This window comes from Vanessa cardui, chromosome 23, assembly GCF_905220365.1.
Source record: "Vanessa cardui chromosome 23, ilVanCard2.1, whole genome shotgun sequence".
Taxonomy (NCBI): domain Eukaryota; kingdom Metazoa; phylum Arthropoda; class Insecta; order Lepidoptera; family Nymphalidae; genus Vanessa; species Vanessa cardui.
The window spans coordinates 8640133-8665656 of NC_061145.1; the positions used below are offsets into that span (position 1 = coordinate 8640133).

The window sequence follows — 25524 nt, forward strand, 5'->3', positions numbered from 1 at the left end:
TTTGTATGCAATGAATTGTATTCTCGATATAAAATATACCTAATGGCTACATGAAAAATAATATAATTTTAAATGTTTGACAGGAAAATGATTCATGCGTCTGTAATGTACGTGATAAGAAAAAAAAAAAAAACAATTACAAATATACGACTTTATTTTCATACGAGGAACTGGCCACTTATAATTTAGGTGGATAGATGTTAAACATGGCGTCATATTGCCAGTTTTATCTACTGATAAATTTTCACTTCCACGTTACAACTCGACGTGGGCACAAATAACTGAACATGATTGGTTCAACCCTGAAGCTATTTGTGTGTTATCTAATATTCACACACATACATGCACTATCTAGCGGTAACGTTCGAATATTAAAAAAAAAAGTCAACAATGGAGTCGATAAATTAAAATTCGAATTTCGAACGTGCCATTTAATTTAAATGCGAACATCGAAACAATGAGCGCGCGGGTCTAGCGTTCTATAAACAAATAGAGCGGTCGGCCATTTTGGTTCGTTAAAAACATTTTAGAAGGCGGAACTAGGTTGGGGTTTTTTGTACAAATTTCGAAGCGGCCCTCCAATGGCGTGCGCGGGCGGGGCCTGTCAATTCGACTGACTTCATGTAGACAATGACCTTTTATTTTTTTTTCATTCGATGATTTGGACACGTTAGAGGTTTTTCGGGCGAGCTTGATGCTTGCGCTTCCCGCTCGTTCGCTTTGTGACGAGTTTCTGTTTTTGTCGTTGGGCTTTCCGTATTTTTCGTAATGTACGCCGAAAACAAAAGGATTAAAAATACTGAGCTATTATCATAATATAAGGAAAAAAATATTATTTTTTTTTCTCATCATTGAAATGCAGAAAACAATTAGGGACTATTATTCGTATTGGATTTTCCCTTTTGTTATCGAACAATGCTTTTTTTTATAATTCGGGTATTTTTGTAAGCGATTCATCTATTTTAATGAATATTGGAAAATCTAGGTCCGCTAGGCCAAAGCGACTCTACAATAAATAATGAATAAATTACTTAACACAAAATTTACTATTATCTAACGCTACCTTTTTGAACTAAGTACATTATTTTAATTAACTATCATAAATAAAATATTAATAATTAGGCTATGAATAATATATTAATTCCAAATTAATTAAAAAAGTATTAATCAATAAATATTCAGAAATGTCTCGATTATTAAATTAAAATTGTTAAAAAAAAAATAATTTCAAAAACTGTTAATTCACAATTGTAACATATAAAATAAAAAAAACGTGTAATTTATTTCGAATTAAATGTTTCAGAACACAGCTGACATGATACGTAATTTAAAAATGACATTTACATATTAATTTATTTATCAAGGAAATACACCGCGTGCATAAACATGCAAACATGTGTGTGCAATACAATGCTTGTTCATTTCATCTAGAAAATATTTTAACACAAAATTTAGGGTAAGGTTGCCTATAATGGACTCAAATCACGAATTAGATAAATAATTTATAAAAAAGAGTTTTTATGTAATTCATAGCTATTGTAACAGATTTGTTGAGGATTTAATCCCAAAACGAAATTATTTAAATTAATTTTGAGATTGTTTTTTATTGGAAATATATTCTGCTAATAAATTCACGGTACGCTTAAAACATCATACTCGATAATTATAGCTTTTATTAATTTTATTCTTAGAACTTTCAATAAATTAATTAGTCATTTCGGCATTTAATATATATATATATATCTATTAATGTATACTTATCATGGTATTCAGCTATTAAAGTATCCTGCATTGACTGCCTTGTTCCAGGAATAACAGTTATATTTTCCCAATATTAGCTCAAGTCAAGGTTCTTGGAAATTACGAATAGATATATATTTTGATAATTCGCTCTAATTGGGCCGATCTAATGAAAGGGTCTTACATAAATCAATGATAGTACCATCTTGGCCTTATAATAAAAGTTATCTTAATACATTGTATGTAAAAAAGAAAATATTGTCTCTACCATAATTATGCTTATTTACTTTCCCAATAGAACTGTAGTTACATACATCTACCATAAAATTATTTTAAGAACACTGGCAATAAAACTATAAAGTTCGTTAAAGTAAAATTTTAAGGTAACGAATGGCTATCAAAATAAATTCAAATATTTTGTTCTGGTTTAATATTCGCACCTTTACCCTAATAGTAAAGAAAATATTGATTTGTACTATATTAACATTTCCTAGCCTCAGCACTAACGCTTATATATGTCAAAATGCAATAAAAGTTACTTGGACGTGACATACAAATACTATTGACATATAAAACCTAGATCGCTTATACTGTTTAAACTAACCTATCTAAAATAACCATTCATGAGCAGAGCAGAGTTACTTAAAATAAGAGCAAAGAACACAAAGTCTTCAATCAATATGACTATAAAGTATTGTGCAGTTATCTATTTATTATTTCCACGACTAATTCCAAATTCATAATTTTATGCAACGACAATTATTCGAACAAAAAAAGAACACGTTCTATATTTGAAATATATCATTTGAATTTGAACGTAAAACTTTCCTTGAAATCAATCGTCAATATAATGTAACAATAGATTCAAAACAAACGGACAGACGTGTTAATAGTTACAAATGTAGCTGGCAACACGCCAACTGTGGCATTGAGAGTGAATTCTTAAGATGTATTAAAGTTGGAATAATTTTGCATCTCGATGTTGCGTTCAATTTTATACTCTATTCCAAGGTCGTAAGAATTAAAACTATTGTTCCTAACGAAGAACACGAAATTATCATTGAAAAAATAAATAAAGAGATTGCTTTTTTTCATAAATTATTTAAAATGTTACCTAATATTACTTTTTTAACAAAATTGAAAATGAACATTATTTTAGACGGAAGTATCAATTTATTCTTAAAACCCCTGTGTAAATTTAATTATTAAAATATTACAAATATATACAACTTAAAATCAATAACGCATCTACCTATATTATAAAAACGAGCATTATTGTAAATGATAAATCATTACTACCTATTTTACAAATCCAATAAAACAATTCAACAAATAAAATGTATATACCGGATTGTATTGTCATCAAAAACAAAAGTGTGTACAAAATTTCAGCTCAACCAGTTGCGTCGAACTGGTTTAAAATACAGTTGCAATATTTGACCCACACGTGTGACAGGTGGACTTAAATAAAACTCGTTCAAAAATAATAATTCAGATCAGTTGAATTATTGTTTATAAAATAAATGATTATCTGATTACTGTTTTTGAATGCAGAATTAATTTAAAATTCGATTTATTTTTTCATAAAAAATGCACATTCTATTTATTTAAATATAGATTTCAAAATTGGAATTCTTTATATTGTACTCAATGAACATACGAAGATTTCAAAAATGGAATACTTTATTGTACACATTAATATTTTGTTCAGATATTTAAGTTCGATATTTAAAAATTAATAATAATGGTTTTATTATTATTGTTATAATTATAAAAAGTTTGAAAATGGAATACTGTCAAAACTGGCTCCATTTAATAGTTTTAAAGTTAACATCAGCGCCTTATCCCTAGACTCCCCCGGGACCTTTGACCGTCTCGGCTCGGTGATGTCCTAACGAAATTTATTACATGTGGACGCGGTATTATATTTTAAGAAGTTTATTATAAAATACAATGCATTATTTTATGGGAAACTTATTATTTTGAAAAAGTACTTATGTTTAATAGTATTATAAAAGAAATACTATTAAGTAACATTTCCTTGTCTTTATTACGAATTGTTTTTAACTTCTCGTAGAATATTCTATATTAGATCAGATTCTAGATCCGTTATGTGTTAATTCCAAAGTGAGTATTAATAATTCTTGAAGGATAGATTCTTATTATCCTTAAAACAATTTAATAAAGAATATGCAAACTAATTAGAATTGTTAAGTTAAATCAAATCTAAAAAAGTTAAATGTTCCACAATATGCTGTGTGATCAAGCCGTTTGTAATCTATAATCTAGCACAAAGAACCGGCAAGACACTCGAAACCAAGTATTCATCAATCACAATCAAAACTTATATTATAAAGAATTCATAAATAACACATCTATTATAGATATGTACCTAATATAATCAAATTTGAGTTTACATAGAGCTAAGAAAATCATCAATGAGAGGCATTCAGGATATTTGCTTAAGAAAGTCATTTGGTGGTTTAAAAATTTTCAATATATAAAAAATATAATTGTCAAGATAAACACATCAACAGTTTCGTGCATCTGGGTTCCGTCTTCAGTTCTGTGGGTCGTCGATTCGTCCACTCCACTCTATCGATCGCCTCACGCCGAACCCGGCTTTGTCTCTTAAAAACCGACCGTTTTATCATAAGCTAACCGAAGCACGCGATATTACACTTAACTTACGACTTTATATAAGTATATCAACGTAATCTAAGTAAGTATGTTTGTATTGCGAATGGTAGATCAATTCTGATTGCTCTCTAAAAGACTCAATCTATTATGACATATAATCAAAGCTTTGTTATCTTTACAAATATTCCGTTCAGACTTATGATTTTTCGACATAACTTTTCGGATAAACCAAACATACATTCCAACTGACTTATTGAGATATACTATGATGACATCAATGTAATCCACACTAATTTTATAAATGTGAAAGTAACTCGGTCTGACTGTCGCTCTACACGACGAAAGCGCTGAACCGAATATCATGAAATTTGGTATGAAGCAACCTTGATCTCCTAGAAAGGACATAGGCTTTTTTTGACTAACACTAGTAATAAAAAAACTAGTAATAAAATATAGATAATAATTTGTCAAATAATAAAATTAACGCTCGACTTAGAAAGCGTGTCTTGTATGAGCGGTCAACGCCTAGTTCAGACTATGTTGAGGGATTATGTTTCCATGTCAATAATGAACTTTAAACTAAGACTACATACATAAACGTCTATATCTGTACGTTCACATACGGTAATTTAATCGATCATTCAAATAATATCGAATACATTTGTTATTTTGTTAAAAAAATATTATCAGAATGTAGATGATACAAAGAAACGCTGACACTCGTCAAAAATATTTCAGAACATATTATTGATCTAGTATTCTTTTTTTAATTTTAAAATGATTTTATATTCAATATACGTATCAATAAAACTGTTGCTTATAATATTATTTCAAAAATAGTAATTCAAAAAGTTATTAGAATTGAAAATATCTGGTGTTCGAAATTTGAATAAATAATAATCGCATTATTAATGCTTATATCCGCGCTCAGACGCCAGACGTTACGTTTGCAAAGATTCGAAACCTGCGTCGAAAACTAAGAAAACTTGAGTTTCCAATTATATTGGCTTCCCGTTCGATACTCATTAATAAAACTTTCCTTAGCTATGAACTTTTACATAAGTATTCAATATTTTTAAATGACTTCATTGAATTTTAATGAGTTCTTTTTTCAAATTTCAAATTATGTATATACGAATATTTTAACATCTTTTTGAACATTTAATTATATTTCAAATCGAATTTGATACAATTATTCTTTATTCAAATACGATTTGTGTTCCTTTTTTAAAAACATGTAAAAAATAAATATCAATCAAATAAATTAAAACAAAAAATCATTTTACATTAAAAGTATTAGTAAGGAGTTTTTAATAAATTATAATCTGTGTATTTTTATGTTACTTCTCAAGAAATAAATGTAAAATAGTATTGTCAGTAGTGTATAATTATAATTCAACGGAACATAACATCTTAGTTCCCATGGTTGGCAGCGCATTGACAATATAAGGAATGAAAATTGTTTCTTACAATGCTAATGTCTGTGGGCAAAGGTGACAATCAGATGGCCTATTTGCCCGCCTTCGTCTTATTAATAATATTAACTTTATTTAAGGAACATACATTATTAAATTTCCATTGTTATTTTATATGGCAATATTTAAACAAAATTGGAAATAATTTCTCAACTCAACGGATTATTAGGACGTGTTCTTTTTTTAAATAACTCTTTTCGCGGCTGTGTGTTTTTTGTTGAATTGATTGTGTTCTTTTTTTAAAATGTAATTTAGAATTTATTGTTGATAAATTTGTGAAAAGTAATGGAACATGACAAAAAACGAATAATCAAATCGATATGTTATTAATATATTTTATGTTAATATTTATTCCACATTTGAAATATTTTTAATAAGTAATAATATTGAATGATTAGTTTTAATTTTATTTACGTCTACTATAAGACTTGTGTGTATCATTTTTATTGTACTATTAATTAGAATGTCTCGTAGTTCAACGTTCGCAATAATTCTGTGTTAAGTGTCAATGATCTATTTGTCGGAAGATTTTATTTCATATAAAATATTTACAGAAATATATTCCTTAATGTAATTAGGATAGAGGCGAAAATTCCATTCAATGTAATATTGGCTATCAAAAGTTCAATTCTCTTGTATTGACTCATAAAAAGTGTGCTGAACTGATAAAAACAACAATATTATCCCCGAATGAGCAATACAATGAAAATTATAAACAACATTATAGATATGAAGATTTATTGATTAATTGGTAAATTAAAAATATATTAAACTCTTTAATGAATAAAAAACACATCTGAATCGTGCAACTAAAGAGATTGCTTTATTTTTTTTTTATTTTTATACATTGACATTTTCGATAATGTTATCTCTGCTTTAAATGGTACATTTTTAGCTCGGTCATAAATAATTTTACTACCGTGTCTGTCTATAAAAAAGGACTTTTAATTAATTTAGATAATTTTTTATAAACCATCTTTTTTTAATGTTGTAATTTTTAAATAAATTTAATGACAGCTAACACGTTCCTTTCGAACACGGCCGCATAACATCATCCGAAGCCACGATACAAGATCTAACAATAAAAAAATGACAATTCAAAAAGAGAACGCCAAAGCTGTCAAACTGCCCGCGCTGACGTCCTGAAACCTGCCCTGCCTCAACCGCGGCCGCGGTCATTCACCGACGACTTATTTCGTTTTTTACCCGCATACAAACTAAATGCACACGTATATACACGTAATAAGTGCGTTCATATAAATATAAAGGTACGTATCCATTGTGCGTAGCTCCGGAGCTATGAACGCTTCCACGTATCGCTTTTGTAGCTCTCGTCACCGCTTTAGATATCTAACGGCGCGAACGACATCGCTTCAGACGGCGCTGGTGAGCGAGGCTAAATTATATAAGGCATAACTTTTGTATCTGACGTACGAACTGGTTCGTAACTGGATACTTCTCGGTAGCTTTGGGCGAGTTAGAATCTATATAAAAACTCGTCCAGTTAGAATGTTCTTTTTAATTTCGGCGAACCAAACTCGTTCTCGGTAGATTTTCTCACGATTAGGCATCTTTTTTGCCTTTTTGCCGGACGAGGCGGGTCCGTTTATGTATATAACGTGGCATGATACATGCTTCGGATATTATGTTTTGATTGTTATTTACATAAATAATCATTTAATTAAATTATTGAATTTAACTGAGAACAGTTTAACGATGTTGTAATATTTGAATATTCATCAAGTCTCCATTAGGCGATCCTAAAAAGCGCGCCATAGACAAAACAAGATGGTGCTCACAAATTGCATCTTAGAACGAGCGGGAATAGCATGGCGGGTTTTTGTCACGTCTTATTTCTCGTTTTAACATCTCGGCGGATGAGTTGCATCAGTTTTTACTAGCTGGAATTTATTTTGCAGCCTGCCAACGATGGATAACCTGATCTTTTGCCCACGGCCGCCATTTTGATTTTAATCTGTGCTACTCGAAATTATTGGTTGCTAGGAAAGTTTTACTTGTGCCGCGTATTTATAAATAATATAACAAATATTGCGTTTAAAATTATATAAAAGTACTTAGTATATACTACTTTTAATTTAAATTCGATAGACAAATAAGGTAAGTATAGATCTTACATCCGTCAGACGTGTGAGTCTACAATAACGCACATTACACTTATAATTACAACTAGAACCTAAATATTATCAATTACAATATCTTTGACACATAATATAATATACAATTTGTATTAATTAACAAATAGAGAAAGGCGTTTACAAGCACATTTGAATCATCTTCTTACAGGATAAGATCTGACCTCAGTAATTACTCTTGTATTTATTAAGACTGTCCAAAGTTGACACATTAATAAACAATAAATATGAAGAAAAGAGTTTTTAATAAAATAATTCGTGACAAAATTTGAAAAATAAATATCATTCCTATTAATTAGTTACCTGTTATAAATTTCATCAGTAAGGAATTCGTGTTTCTTAATTATATTTATATAAATAAACAAACACGGAAGCGAATAATTTTTAGCAAACAAATGACGAACGATAACAAATCTTTAACGTGTGTTTTGAATTCTTTTGAACGTTAATTGCTATCAATCAATCATTCGTTCTTAATCAATCGCCAAGAATGTGATTATAATTGTCACATTATTTAAATTAAAAATAGTTATCATTCTACAAGGTAGTCATTTAAACGATTAAAGTAATAAAGTTAAGCTTTTATGTCCATCTTCGAAATAATTGTTTGTGAAATGTTAATATCGTTTGATACAATTTCACAGTCACATATTTAAGAAACATATTCACATATTGAATATTTCTTAGTATAAATATATTGTGGGAATTCTTAATACAATTTGATAATTTAAAAATCGAATTTAACATATAAATGTTGCTTCGAAAAAGTTTCCTAAATTAATTCTAATTTTAAAATAAAATATTATTTAATTGATAAAGAGTATACAGTGTACATTACATTACCTACATTTGAAAATATTATTGATATTTGATAAAATAATGATTCCATTTTTAAATAAAAAATATTATATTTCTTAAGTTTTGGAAATTTATTACGAATAATTGAAATTTCGCAAAATATGATATCGACCAAGTAAACATTATTTTGTAATACAAAAAATGTTTATTAATTTTACTATCTGATAACTTTTTGACGCCAGACGACATAAGGCAGAGTTGATTGTAATCATTTCTTTACGAAATTGTTAGGCAATAATAATTACTTTTTAAGTCTTAAATAATAGTTATGTTACGATATTTTAATGGAAAGCTGACACGAAACCAATTTATTCCAAATATAACGTCAAGAGGAAATAATCATAAAACGACATTTCGTAAAAAAACTATTATCAAAAGTATGAAATTTTTTTATTGTATTCTTAATAAGCGGCATTTTTATAACTGCTACTAGAACGAATATATTTTTGTGTTCTGCTTTGGCCATTTTTATAAAAATCGAAATATTTATTGAAGAATCTTTAAACGAATACCATTGTTTAAATTATGTAATTAAATATACATTTAAGATTATAAATATTTAATAAGCAAAGGATCAATAAATCGTTACCCCTGACATTACTCAGGAAATATGGAATAATAACCGATATTACCACAGACAATAAAACACGTTCGAAATACAAAAAAAATAAAATATAACGAACGAAATGAGGTCATTCAATTTCGGGCCGAGCGAAAGTGTGTATTTTTTTTTCTTTTTTACTCATTGCTTTCGTCTGGAGGCCGCGGTCATTGCGTACTTATTGTTGCTGGCAAGGCTGTGCATACAGAGAAGTTTTCGTGTGCGACACATTTTATTGTTTTCGATTTTTAAAAACATGTTATACTGACAGTTTTTGTTTGTGCGTGTTATGTTATAATTGTTAGCTTTTTGACGTCATTAATATGGCAATATCTGTGTCATTGGCATTGAGAATATATAAATAAATTTTGTGATATTGGTTTTAACAAAATATATTTTGGATGTGGTTTTAAATGTTTGTAAATTATAAACCATCTTATAGGTAATAGTTCTAGTGTATTCGATTTAATTGTAATACTTAAAATTTAATTGCAAAATCGGGTGCGATATTTTAAAAGGACTTAGGTAATTTCTTTTAAGTATAACATAGCACTATCGGACAGACGTAATTTAAACTTTCATCGTAACAAAACATGTTTTCGTATTCAGAATTTTAGATAAACTAAAATCATATATATTTTACTTCTTAATCTCATAAAATGTAGGCCCTATATAATGTCACTCTGGCCATCAGATATAGTCAGCTCGGAAAAAAAAACAGTGTCCTCAAAGATTGTAAACGTTGCAACACGTTGTTATTTTATTCGTACACAATAACAAATCAACAGAGATAATAATCGTTCGTGTGTGAACAGCCTAACAAGATGTTGTATTTTCATAGCGATAAATCAACATAAGAATAAAAAATAAAAATAAAAAGATATTAATCGAAAAAATCGACGACGGACGTTCCTATGTAAGCAGCCTAACGGGATGTTGGTTAGCAGATGTTTTCGCATAAATTGAGTTATGACTCAACTCTTCACTCATTCTCTGTCCTTTTTCAACGAAAGCGAATTTAATTTTGATTTCGTTCCAAAACTCGTGAATCACTTAAAAAAAATGAATTGTAATTATTGCTTACAAGGATACGTGACTAAGCTTTAAGCCGTAATGTTACAAGTAATAAAAATATAATTAAAAAAAAAAACAAAATTCAAAATATTTTTTTAAATCGTTCATTGCCCTTTCGTAATGAGATTTCTGTATATTTATATAATACGAACGAGTAATAAAAAATATTTACATATTTCATAAATATAATTAATTAAACATTATCATTATTGAAACATGTATTTAATTTTAATATTTATTTCAATCAATAAAATTATTACCGATTCCATTTTTAAAATAACAATATTTGGAACATGAATTAAATTTAATCTTTTGATAAAATTCGAAATTCAAATTTGCTTAAATATTGTTTTAATGTTATTATATTTGTTTCTTATTAAAATGAAATGCTGTGTTTGAAATGTGTTTATCTTTGTTGAATTATGATTTTACTTTGAAATCGAAATATATCATTATTTACATGATATTTTCGTACATTTTAGGACGTAGGATATTTTTCATTGTGATGTTTCTTTTTTTAAAGTTAATAAAAGCGATTACGATAGTTTGTGATACCTAAGAAATGAATAATAATTTTTCTAATAGTTTTACTTCATTCCAAATTCAAATTTGAACGTTATCTATATACATAATAAATGAGACTAGACTAGATATTTATATTAAAAACTATATAACCAATATACATAATACCAATATAAGAGGAAGGGGCACGTTTCGGTGAAGTTTTTTGTACATAACTTAATATATAAGTAGCCGCGCTTTTGATGTGAAACCTTTAACTTCCTATAAAGCTTAAACATATAAATTTTAATGTTACGAATAATAAGATCTATTCAGATATACAATTAGTAAATACTAAGATACGGTACGCGCAGACATAGTTACAAATGTCTCTGACAGAACAGGTGTACAGAAACCGCCCACGTAGCATTTGATTGCGCCAGACCTAGACTCAGACCGGAATAGAACTGTAATGGCGTAACATTGACCGTTCCTGATTCAGGTTTCTGCTGACCTTTCTATAATATAACTGATCTGTTTCGTATCGATTCACACATGCCCAGCAGTGGGACGTAACGATTGACATATACTTTCAATCTGTGCAATTTAACTAAGAGTTTAACCTCAACGACCATCATAAGCCTTTTTATTTCAATTAATTGACAAACAAAATAGTATCACACTATCTCCTAATTTTTAGTAATTTAATAAAGTATTATATTTTAATTATTAATTTATGATTAATCATAAAAACAAAAACAAATATTACAACAATTTTATAAACTAGTTCGACCTTATTGTTTAAAGCTTTTGCTATTATGTAATTAAAAAAAAATAACGTATTATTTATCTGTATTACTTGTCAATATATTATCTTGAGCGGCTGTGTGTCTTAAACCGAAATAGGAACGTAGTAACATTGACCGCCTGCGTTCCCAATTCCGGTTTGACTCGACCTCTCACAACTTCACTTAATCTGTGGTCTATGAGATTGCTTATAAATCTATATTTCGAAATTAGACTTTTAAATTTAGAACACAATTTTCAGGTATAATATTTAATTTTGAATTTAGAATACATTTGTTTTCGTGTTATATTCTTCAATTGTAATTGGTGGATTAAGTCTGTTGACACAACACAAATACAAAGTATTGAATTAGATATTTCAAATTCTTTGCAGTTGTCATTCAAAGAGTATTTTAAAAGTAAATTCATATTATAATTTAATCTTACAGCATGTATAAACAAAATTACGTTCTATTTATAATTTAGTTTAAGTTCATTTCGCTGTTATTTGGAAGCTAATATTTGTTACACAAATTCTTATTGTGTAACAAATATTTATATTGTTAGATTACAACAAACAACATATAATAATTACCACAGCAATTTTTTTTTATATCAGGAAAAAAACAATTTCAGAATATTAATGCTGTCAATACAATAAAAAATGTAATAAAAGGACAATGACCTTAACGACGATATGTTTTGTCATTTGTCAACGCTCAAGATTATTTTTAATCTTGGTGTTTATTGTGGCTTAAAATACGTCGATTTTTTTTTAATAATGCGCATTTTTGTTATATTTACTTGAAGTATATTTTGAAATGAATATCATTGTCATGTTTTTTGAATATTTCGTCAATTAAAAAAAAAAACTCTTGACATTTATTCACGTCCGTCTTGACATTTGATGTTTATTGTCGATTATCAAGATTGTTTTATCGCATTAAAATTTTTAACGTATAAAATTTGCAGGGTCAAATGTTATATATATGAATATTAAAATAAGATCACGTTCCCGAAATAAATTACTTAATTTTTAAAATGTATTTATGAGATAAAAATCTTTATAACATTTAAGTACTTAATTGTTTTAACATTCAAAATATAATAAATTTGAAAATAAAACTAATTTACAGTTTTTATTAATTTTATATAATCGTATAATATTTTATAGCATTTTCTAAGAGTTTATTGAATACGTCATAAATAAAGATACGGGTTGCTTTCGAAACGCGCTGGCGCAATATACTTTTACTTGCAATTATAATTATCAATTGAATTGATGTTTTTATTAAGAAATAACTTATTTAGCTATTGTTTTATATAATTAAATATAAAAACATTTTAAGAATTCAATGTAAAACAATAAGAACATGATATCATATTATAGTCTTTGTTCGATCGTTAGCGCAAAGGCGAAGGATATTGAGACATAAGTAAATACATTATCTGTACGTATTTCTAAACGCAAGATGGCCGCCCGATCGAGTGACTAGTTGTAACATTGACAGTTGTGTCAGCGTTCGCCTTGGCCGAGCGCGTGCGCAAGGACTCGCGCGCATTCGAGGGCGCGAACTTGAACTTTGAATTTCGAATGCATTCGATTTTTAAATATTCCATACCAGTTTTTTATTTTAAATCTTCGCACCTATATAACTTGTAATCGTTTAAATATATTTAGTCGATTTTAAGTTTGATAGTTGAGTCAGCATCTTTTGTACATTTTTGAATGTTTTGCTTTAGAATTTTACACAATAGAGCCTTTATATTGAGGTTATGTTAACGTCTCCTTTATCAAATGTATGTGAAGCAAATGGCGTTTAACGTTTTGTTAAAACAATAATTTTGAGGTCAAAACTGCAAGTGCATTTATCAAATATCCTCAACGCCTGACCTGGTTTCAATTTTAAAAATACAACTCAAGGACGACATGTCGAATAATTTTATCAATGTCCGTTTACATATAAGTATTATATGTATAACATTAAGTATAACGGAAATTTTCAAAAATATATAATGTTAGATGTTTTCATTTATGTATATGTAATGTGGATTTGTATCATGTATATGTTGATATAGTAAGTTTTTGTAGAAGTTTGTAATAAAAGAAGGAAATCGCATTATAATTTTTGGGGCGCCAAAAAGTTCCGACGGCTGGCTTTTAGCCTACGACCCCGCGTAGCTCCGTAGCGTTATTAAGAAAGTTACTCTAAAACTTACTAAAACTACACATTTACTATTAATTATTCATAGAAAAAATCATTAAAAGTAATTTCGCGTACATTTATAATGTTTTTAAGTAGTTTAATGTTATAAAATTAATGCTATTACGAAGTTACGTTTCTTCGGCGAGGACCGACTTACGATCGTCACAAAGTTACCGCCGTTAATATAATAAGAAAAATTTGAATATTTAAATATGGAATAGAAATCTAGAATGGCATTTTCTATGCCGTCATTGGCCTTCGATCAAAATATAGGTTGCAATTTATTAACGCACACACGCGTACACACGCACACGGGGGTGACGCGTTGTCATAGAAAAAAGAGTGGGACAGATAAACGTTAACGAGTATAGGTGGGGCGCGGTGGAGGGGGTCGAAAGAAAAACACAAAAAATGTGCGTGAACCCCACGCACACGCGCCCGATCGCATTACGCACACACGGACACCGAGTCAAGGAGAAGGAAAGATTAAGGGCGCTATCGAAACGCTGAAATGCAAAGTTTTCTTTGTCCGCGGAGGTTTGAATTCAACTGTACTCACATGCGCCAGAGGTGGCCTGTTCCTCCTCGGTCCAGTTTGACACTTCGGTGGTAATTTTTGAAAAAAAAATTGAAAAACAACGAAAAAGTTCCAAGCACGTATCGGCGTCACCTGGTCATCAACACTCGCTCAGCCGAACTTCGCGACACTGTCACTCAAAACATACAAGCACATCACGCTCGTCACTTACACAAAAATATTCTTTAGCCTAATAAAAATATAGTTCGGGTCCTAAGTTTCCATTTGATATGTGTGCATCGCAGCGTAATTATAATTTTTTTTTTCGTATAACGTTACGACGAAAAAATTCACTAAATCCCAAAAATATTTATTTTGTATCACGAGAATGCACTACGCGAATGATATGAATATATTTATTTTAATTATTTTATAAAATATAGTCTGTTTAAAATATTATTTTTTTAGTTTTTTTTTCTCTTAATTTGGGTTCCTGTTTTTTTGGAGGTTTTTAGCGGTTGTCGCGTGTCGTGGTCCTGAATGGGAACGGAAATGCGACTCTCTACTGATTGTGCATAGGCGGCACTGCACCGACGGCGCACACTGTACTAGACCGCGTGCGTACTTAGCCATTACCTTGTATTTACTGCGACCGAGAATGCCCGGCGATGCGCTCTTGATACTTGCTGCACCCACAATCGCATTTTAAATGTACATTTTTTCTTCGAGCTTTTTACTTCAAAATACGTTTTTATCTTTTAAATAATTATTAAAAATAATCAAAATAACTCAGATAAACGTAAAACGCTTTACTGTAAAATAAAAAAATCAAAATTTTCTTTTTAATTTTAGACATAGAAAATATGATTAAAGCAACTTGAAAAGATTTTTAAAATTAACTCAGAAAAATATAAAATTTGATGACAATAGTTTTTCATAGTTATTAAAAGTTTTTAATGAATATTTAAATAGTTAATGTTAGTGTGATATCAAATACATAAATAAAAGTACGTTACCCATTTCAAAGTTGCTCCGTCGCTCTACACGGCACACATGCGCAGAATGCACCGTCGTTCATGAAGTCTGCACGAGTGTGAGTGCCGCGCTTGTATTCGAACCTTGGGCATTTGAGTTATACTTACTTATCTTATCTTTCGTACAAACACCGAAGACTTTTGAATTCGGCCGCGTACATTTTATTTAAACTCGTAGCGAATCCGCGAAGCGAAATTTCGAAAAAATTCGAAACTTCAAAATAGAACGCCATCCTTCGCTCGCTAGTGTGCAAAGTAAATTCGAATAGATGTTTGTGTGCACTTTTTTATCGTTTTTTTCTCGGAGTGTGGGTGCGTTCGATTGTGTAGTCATTGTCGCGGGTGTGTGGGTTAGTGCATACGAATTTATGTATGTGTGCAGAGTTCTTGTAAGAAATGGTTCGGTGAAAAATTTTGTCGGAATCCGTATAGATGGCGCTGTAACTATGATGCAAATAGCACCATCAAAAATTATGTATCGATACGGTCACGGCGATACCGCTCCTATTTCTAATGGCATAGAGGCTCGAATAGTGTGTGTGTGCTTTTAAAAAATTTCGAGTCTAGCATGACTATATTCATTTTCCAATCGCGGTGGGAAGCCATTTTATTTCGTGACGCGTTGAAGGTTATTAAAGATAATCGTTAGTTTGTTAATGGCACTTAATAATAATGATTGCAGCAGGATGTGATCCGAATAATTTATTTATTATTGTTCTATTTATTTCATCAGATACATCGATTCAATGAAACATTTTCGAATATTTGAAATATTCTTAAGGAATTTGAAATATTTATTCAAACTTGATAATCGAACATTGTTGAATATTTTAGTTTTACTCGTTTTTACATTCGACTTTTATTGATTTATATGATGAAAAAGATTTTAGTTAGTTTAGTAAAAGCTTTTTAAAAATTTTGGACGTATAATTAAATCAGTGAAAATTCTATGGAAGTTTCTATATGTTTTAGAAAAAAATATTATAAGGTAAAGTGGAGTAGTTTACTAAATGTTGTAAGAAAATGTTTACTTATGATATTCACGAACTTTTTACACTTAAGATAGAAGCAAATAGTATATTGTCTGTAATGAATATGTAATTGCGATAGCTCAGTGGTCAGAACACCTTAACCTTAACCGTTGATTGTGGCTTCAAATCCGGGGGGGGGGCACCATGGAAACCACCACAACTGAAGTGTGGTGATCTCCTAATCTTCTTAAACACAGAGGAGGCTTATGAGTTTGATGAGTCAATGGGGTTAGGCAAATAGCTTTAACAGTTTTAGTGAAACTTTTACAGTAGTCATATTTGCTTCACATACACTGGAGGAAAGTGACATATTTCACACTTGGACTTAATATTTATTTAACATAGTAAGTATATTAACTAGTTCAAACTGGTTTTTGATAATGTATATGTTTTTAAATAGCTAAGTAGATATATATACTATGGTAGAATTTATTAATTGTTTCCCACGTCGCATTTCTTTTATGATAGCTTTTTGAAAATAGTTTTATCAAAATCGGTTTAGCATTTTTTAAAAACTTGTATATATTTGATTTTGTGTTGTTCCCACTGTGCCAAAGTAGAGCAGTGTGGTGGAATACATTCTACTCCTGGCTATTATTTTAACAAAATTTTACATATCTATATGACATATCAGAACATCTTATATGTTAAAAAAATACATTATCAAGTATATCGAGTATTCTGGATTGAAGAAACGCGATGGCGCTGAATAGTCACTTAGACAAATATTGCGGGTTTAAAATCTGCTTTAATTGTGTTTATCATTCTTCTCGTGTTCAATTAAGTGACGAAACCTGTATGTGACGTCATGACAATGTATTACTACTAAACCGTATAGGATTACTTTCACCATCGATATGGATAACCATCAAACATTAGCTCTTGATTGTACTCTTGATTATTATGGGAAGACATTTCCATACAACAACAACAACAGCCTGTAAAGTCCCACTGCTGGGCTAAAAGCCTCCTCTCCCTTTGAGGAGAAGGTTTGGAACATATTCCACCACGCTGTTCCAATGTTGGTGGAATACACATGTGGCAGAATTTCAATGAAATTTGTCACATGCAGGTTTCCTCACTATGCTTTCACCGCTGAGCACGAGATGAATTATAAAGACAAATTAAGCACATCAATCAGCGGTGCTTGCCTGGGTTTGAACCCGCAATCATCGGTTAAGATGCACGCGTTCTAACCACTGTGCCATCTCGACTCACATTTACATAAATCAATTTTATTTAATAGAAAATAATTTGCTGATAAATCTTTTTATTTCTTAGTAAAAATTTGATGATATGTTTGGAAGCCTTTAAGTATACTTAGTATCGTTGTGGGTGACTCAGTGGAAATATAGGCACAGGGGACATAACATAGTACCCAAGCTTTGCGCAATGGTAAATGAATGTGTTGAGGTGAATATTAGGTTGCCCATTTGCCTAAGGGTACTTATAATCTCTTGCTTGGTAGAGGAAAACATCATAGGGAAATTTACTTGGTGGTAGGGCTTTGCCAACCTTTGTGTATATCACACATATAAAAATGAAAAATACAAAACACAATTATTGAAACTACAGGCACAAGGGACATAATATCTTAGTTCTCAAGGTTGGTGGCGCATTGACGATGTAAGGAATAGTTTTATTTATTAACTTATTTTTTTTTACTTTTAATTAGAAAAGACATTTGTCGCAAGAAAATTTGGTAAATGTAAATACAATAATCTGAATTGGATTAGTAAGGCTTTGCCTTACCTTAGCAGAAGGGGAGGTCATATGTGACCCTAAGCATTGGTTGATGTTATGACAGTAAGATATGTTTAATCACCATAGAAACCCACCAGTTTGAAAATGAACACACAATAGAGAAGAATCAGTGTAATAAACCAGCGGGACTATTTTTTTTATATTTTTATGGTAAAGGTCAATGGTAAATGATCACCATCACCCATAGACAATGAGGCTGTAAGAAATATTAACTATTCCTTACATCGTCAATGCGCCACCAACCTTGGGAACTAAGATGTTATGTCCCTTGTGCCTGTAGTTTTAATAATTGTGTCTTGTATTTTTTATTTTTATATGTGTGATATACATATGTCTATGTATGAGTGTGTTGTGTGTTTATTTTATCATCGAATTGATGTCATATTATCCTAGAACCCAAAAGATACTCAATGATTATCAAATTGAATAACTATATCAACGTTTCGTTACATTTAGCACGAACGCTCCATTTAGTGACGAGCGTGAATGGCAAATCCTGGTCTGTTATTTACAACAAAAAAAAACGTAATTTTTAGGGTGTCACGTTGAATATAACGGTTCAGTGGCTTAAACGGGCGCGTCTGGCACTGACGGGCGTTCGATTCCCGCCGCAATTGACAGGCACACAAAAATATCCCTAATATTAAAAAATATGACAGTGAGTTTGTTTATTTGTTACGCATTAACATCTTAAGCCCCCTCTAGATGCGAGTTAAGTCACGTGTCAATATTATTATAAACTAGCCGCCCGTCCCGGCTTCGTACGGACATACGTTTTTTTTTAATATAAATATATAGGTATGTATATACAGGATTATTGGTAATTCGACGTATTCCCGTTAAGAGGTGATAGGGGGTGACTATTTGCATTAATTTCAACCCCCATATGCATAGTGCATAAGTAAACCACATTTTTGTGTTCTCAAGATTTTTAGGCTTTTTTCAAAATTTGTCAAAAATGCAAATTCAAAAAATTAATTTAAATTTTTTTTCTTCTGTTTTATAAAAAAGATTAAACACTGGATGTCAATAATCAAACAATACTAATATATTTTTCATTTTACCGATATCTTAAACAATTGTCGTTGTATTTCAAGTTATATACGTATATAAACCTTAACAAATTAACCTAAACCTTATGAAACCATTAGTTTATGAGGAAGTGAAAACCGCATGAAAATCCGTTCAGCTCTTTTGGATTTTTCGACTCTGTTTCACAACACTCAGTGATCAGTCAAGGCTACCTTACAAAGGGTATCAGAGTTTATTGACTTACTTAAGTTGGGTAAGTTACTCCTTACAATTCGGTACATAAGAAGCCGGTACACTTGAAAGGCTTCGTCGAGTCGGTGACCAGTTTTAAACTTTAACTCCTTACAAAAATAGTTATTCCGATTCTTTTATTATATAAATATAAATTATTGATTTGTAATATTATATTTATCAATGCATTTGTATCACTGAGTCGAGATGGCCCAGTGGTTAGAACGCGTGCATCTTAACCGATGATTGCGGGTTCAAACCCAGGCAAGCACCGCTGATTCATGTGCTTAATTTGTCTTTATAATTCATCTCGTGCTCAGCGGTGAAGGAAAACATCGTGAGGAAACCTGCATGTGACAAATTTCATAGAAATTCTGCCACATGTGTATTCCACCAACCCGCATTGGAACAGCGTGGTGGAATATGTTCCAAAACCTTCTCCTCAAAGGGAGAGGAGGCCTTTAGCCCAGCAGTGGGAATTTACAGGCTGTTGTTGTATAGTATAGCAGCCCGTCCCAGCTTCGCTAGGGTGGAAGCTTTTTATACGTCGGGTTACGTTACTTAAGTTAGCTTTTCTAGTAATAAATATAGCCTTATTTTCTCTTGGATAATGTAGCTTTCGAATGGTGAAAGATTTTTTTAAATCAGTCCAATAGTTTTGAGCCTATTCGTTATAAACAAACAAAGTTATCCTCATTATAATATTAGTATAGAAAACATTCTGCTTTCTCTGTCCCTGTATGTACGTATGCTTATATCTTTAAAACTACGCAACGGATTTTGATGTGGTTTTTTTAGGAGATAGAGTGATTAGAGAAGGTTTTTATACATCAACAATCAACAAAAGCAACTTGGTCTGTTGCTCCTTCAAGACAAAACCGTATTTGATGGTTTGAATCATGAATCAGGCTTGGTTTCCAGGGTATACTCCTGGGCTTGGAGAAGAGATTCAATACAGTGTTGTCTTAGGGCGGTAATTTTGAGTATCCTCTTAGTTAACATACTAATAATGTTAAATAACTTTAACTCTTAATATTTTTTATTCATAATCACTATCATTACATATGATAAAACAAATACACCCGGCTGCGTCTGTTTGTCTGTATGTTTGCGATAAACTCCAAAGCTACTGAAGTGGTTTTCATGCGGTTTTCACTAATGACAGAGAGATTCATGAGGTTTCAAATTTGTTTGCGAGTGATATGAGTTTAATTTGTATGAGCGACATTGTTTACTAATATTCGTTATTGATTTTTTTTGCCTAAACAGGAAAAAACAATTTCGTCTTTTCGCATATTAAAGTGCAATAATATAAAAATATAAATAAAAGTTATAAATATAAAAATATCTCCATGGGTGCCTATATATAAGAGATTTCAAAGAAAATACTTTAAGAGATGAAGCGTAATAAATTACTTAAAAAAACAAACACACGAAAAGAAACAAGCAGCTCAAACAATCGATGTATATTTAAGTTAGTTCAATAAAAGCACAATCAATGCGTTCAATAAAGCACGTGTATTATCCAATCAAAATGAAGCAAATAAAAAAAAAAAACAACGATTCGGCAATTTTGAGACTGAAACCGTGTGGGCTTTACGCTGTTTACACGGAGTACACTCAGTGGCAGGAAGACTGCCTAGCGATAAATATTATTTAAAAAAAAATTTATTCCTAAGTATATATTAAGTATCAGGCCTTAAGTAAAGATAACTAGTAGATTATTAAAAATATTATGCGAGCAAAGAAATGGAAGTTTCTATAATATATGATACTAGTTTTCGCCAGCGGCCCTGCTCGTGTGCTATAAGTAACATATTTATAAAAATATAGTATTAAAATACTCCTTATTACATCAGCTGTTTACCAGTGAAAGTTCCGTCAAAATCGGTTCAACGGTCCAGGGATTAGCCGGAACAGAAAGGCAGACAGGCAGGCAAAAATTGTAGAAAATGTTATGTTGTATCAAGAGTCGTGTCAATTGAAAAAGGGCTGTAACTTCCGGTTAAAATTTTATGTATATTTGCTTAACAGTTTTTTCATTTCGGCATTACTAAACGTTAATTTAAACATCACATTTATAAATATAGATATAGTATTTTAATATGATAAAAACATAATTTCAATCTTTGATCAGTTATTTTTTAACATAGTAATATAGTCTATAATTAAAATGGTGGAAAAGAGTTACTACTGAGTTTCTTGACCTTTCCTCTCGATAAAATCGACTGTTTTTTAGTTTAGTGTTTTTATGAACTTACTTAAACAAAGAATATTTTGATTATCATTAAAATTATACTAGATATTTGGATGTTACAGCGATACCTTACGAAAAAATATATTTATAAAATTGAATCAATATATTTTGCTTTTAATTTTTGTATCTTAATTATTTTTTTATTAACATAAGAATTAACAACATTAAATGCTTAAATATATATATACAAATATGAACTAAAACTAGTTACTAGTTACTTAGTTGCTTTTAATTATAACTATATTTCATTTTATCGTATAAAACTTACTATTATGTCTAAGTATTGGTAAAGAAATAGTTAATCTAATTATATTAAAATTTGTATGTACTCCTCCATTATCAATACAATTTAACATACAAAGAAAATAAAGCTAAGAAAAAATCTAACAGTCGATACTCGAGTCGATGAAATGTTGAAACTTCAAAACTGACGTACGTGTTTTTTTTTTCTTTATTATGGCTAAAGCATAGCGGTATAAGTCCATAAACATTTCGGTATTATTTTATTAATTGTAATTAAGACTGGTAAGTGATCACAACACTAACATAGGCGATGTAAGGAATATTAATCATTATTTTCACTGGACACCAATTTGGTAACTTAGGAGACTGATACACTAGCTCACTCATCCTTTAAATTTAGTTGCTTTATAAAATGCTATCTACATACACTTGGACAAAGCCCAATCACAAAGTGAGTATAGTCTGGATTAACGCACAGCTTAAACTAAAGACAAAGGATATTATGAATTTCTGTCTATAAATATGGAGAACTCATTTTTAAAATCACGCAATGGTCAAGGTATTGATTTTTAAGTCCAATAAATACACGTATAATATTTGGATCGTGTGTTCCAAATTCAAATACATATATTATTGAATTTTTGATATCATTGTTTGTTCTAAATTTGAATACTTTTTAGAACTTTTAAAGTCATTATCTGTTCCAAATTTATTTATTTTTTTAAATACGAATGTTATAATTTGTTCTATTTTTAAATATATTTAAATGAAATAAACAAACGTTCAGTTATGTTGACCGGTGTTGTATTATTTTAAAATCGCTACTGCCTCGTGCGTTTTTTAACGGTTTACTGTAATTCACGGAGTATCGGCCGTGGGAATATTTTTCAGCCTTTTTCAGCTTAAGTGAGTTTAAAACTATACACTGTGCTATTGTGCAACACTTATCGATATGTTTCTGGGTTATTTTTGCCTTTATTGTTATGGAAGGTATGATAAATCAATTTATGTAACAACATATTACTTCAAAATGGTTATTGCTTTTGTTTGTTGATCTTTATTATTATTTGATTATTGATAAATATGTAAATAACTGGATTGCGATGTGTTTGTTTTCTAAATTAAAGGTTTCTTTAAAATATGAGTCTTTCCCGTTAGCAGAAAAAACGTTAAGTTCAAATTTGGAATTTAAAAAAATAAGCAATGCATTCTATATTTAAAATTTCTAAAGATTTATCGTCAAATCGTGCACATAACTTGTCAAGGCTCAAAGCAGCGTTAAGAACTTAAATGGGCAAGCAAAAACTAGAGCAAATTTCTTTTATAGAGAAGTCGCCATGACACTTTTTTTGTCGCCGACCTAAGATGGCGCGTCACGTCTAAAACAAAAGAAGTATCGACCCCACCCACACACATACACCAAAACGAAAAAATACAATTTAAAAAAAAAAGAACAAAATTTTCGAATTTCGAATAAAAAAACGAAACCAGTTAACGTTAACTAGAAAATAGTGTTTGAAAAATCAACAACGGCACAAAGCGAAAATAAAAATTTCGGTATTCCCGATCCCGGGATACGGGACACGTAGCTACGTAATCCCGTAAAGCGGGCATGCAAAGTCGTATAACAGTGGCACAGTTACCGGGAAATGCATCAGGCGACCACTTGTTGCTAGCACCAACTCTCGCTTCCACGACGCTGCTAAACTTCGGATATTCACCCCGACTTGCTCCAATTATCCGCACTCGCTGCCGACTAGCGATCCCGGGACCGAAATTTAAATCCCGGCATATATATCGGAACGATTAAAAACTATTACTTAACTATTTTTACCTACTTAACGCTATTTTGAAGCACGTTTCACTACGCGAAGCCTAATTAAGCCGACTTCCTATACGGAACTTTCAACAGGAACTGCGATAAATATTACAATAGTTCACTTTTGATAAAACTTTTTTTTTTAAATGCGAACAAAACAATATTTACAAAATATAATATCGATCTCGACACCTAAGGCAATCAACGCTCACAGCACTTCACTACCGTCTTAAAACTCGCAGAGACACTTAGACCGCACTTACAAGAAATGTTACGCTAATATATATCGGAGATTCGCGGCCGGGATCCCGGGATCGTGTCGTTATCGCGGGATTGTTTTTATCGTTACGCGCTTATTCGATTATTAATGTGGTCGAAATGTTTTAGAATTTAGATTGTGATTGCGGAGCGTAGAAGTTGCATTAGTGCACGCCGGCCTGGTTGCAACAGGTTGTTTAACGGAGGAACTACAGGACGCATGCGCACTGGGGACGACCGATGCACCGCGCCACAGTGGCAGCTAAACATACAGCCTTATATTTTCTCCTAGTCGAAATATCTTGTTACTTAATTTTTCGTCTGGACATAGACGAATGAAATCCTTCTCTTAATATATAATTAAATGTCATGAAATGTTATCAACCTTAAAATACTATTCGAGATATTGTGTTATGTAAATATGTTATCTAAATTAAATAATTATAATCATATATTTTTGATACAGAATTATATAAAAACTTTTTTCATTCAAACATTTTCTTTCTAGTACAAAAAATATTTAGTCAATAAAATTTTCAATAAATGTATTCCATAATGGTTTTAAAAGAGTTTCTTTAAAATTAAATGTTATTGTAATTAATAAAAAAAATGTATTAAAAATAAATAAATACCATCGTTGTGTTTTATATCCGCGCCCATTGCGGCACGGCCCCTGCATTTGCTCCTAACTCTATAGCCGCATGTAGAATTAGGTGGAATCCTTTATCTCTGAATACCCATACGCTTAGATACCGTCTTACCACCCCGGGGTGGTGCGTCCCACACCATATACCACTCAGACGGTACCTCGACACATCTTATTTGTTTTGAACTCTGAATATAATTTGATAAATATTTATTAGTAACTATTTTCACTATGAATATTATAAAACTTAGTTATCAAGTAAATAAATAAATATACAAATATTGGACAACCTCACATATTTAAGTAACTAAAGCACAAACAGCCAGACCCAAGACAACATAGAAAACTAATGAACTTTTTCCACATCAACCTAGCCGAGAATCGAACCCATGACTTTGGAATGGCGTACCCATGAAAACATATGGGGTTTTCACAATGTTCGACCACGGAGGTCGTCAAAAAAAATAAGCTATATGTTAGAAGAAAATCAAGTTAAATCCCACTAATGGGCTTAGATTTACTCTCTTTTTGAGTAGACAGTTTGGAGTTTACGCTACCTTTGAGTTAAGTGGTTGAAAACAATGGGGTGCATGTCAGTCGCCTCCTCGTGGCGCACCCTGGGCAACGGGGCCGGCTTGAGCTTGCTCGCCGGCCGCG

At 30.8% G+C, this 25524-nt stretch overlaps 1 protein-coding gene across 6 annotated transcripts in view; it reads right to left on the minus strand.

Moving 5' to 3' along the window:
- The window catches only part of LOC124539664 (mushroom body large-type Kenyon cell-specific protein 1), a 200231-nt gene that overhangs the window by 92916 nt on the left and 81791 nt on the right, over window positions 1-25524 (minus strand). Inside the window, exon 1 of one of the 6 annotated variants that reach the window (XM_047116977.1) lies at window positions 15569-15703. The exons of 4 other annotated variants lie outside the window; for them this stretch is intronic. In XM_047116977.1, the coding sequence (XP_046972933.1) occupies window positions 15569-15572 (4 nt within the window). In that variant the 5' untranslated portion in view covers window positions 15573-15703. Of the gene's footprint in view, window positions 1-14594; window positions 15206-15568; window positions 15704-25524 lie in introns of those variants that run through there. One more of the 6 variants, XM_047116978.1, reaches the window with a different exon arrangement.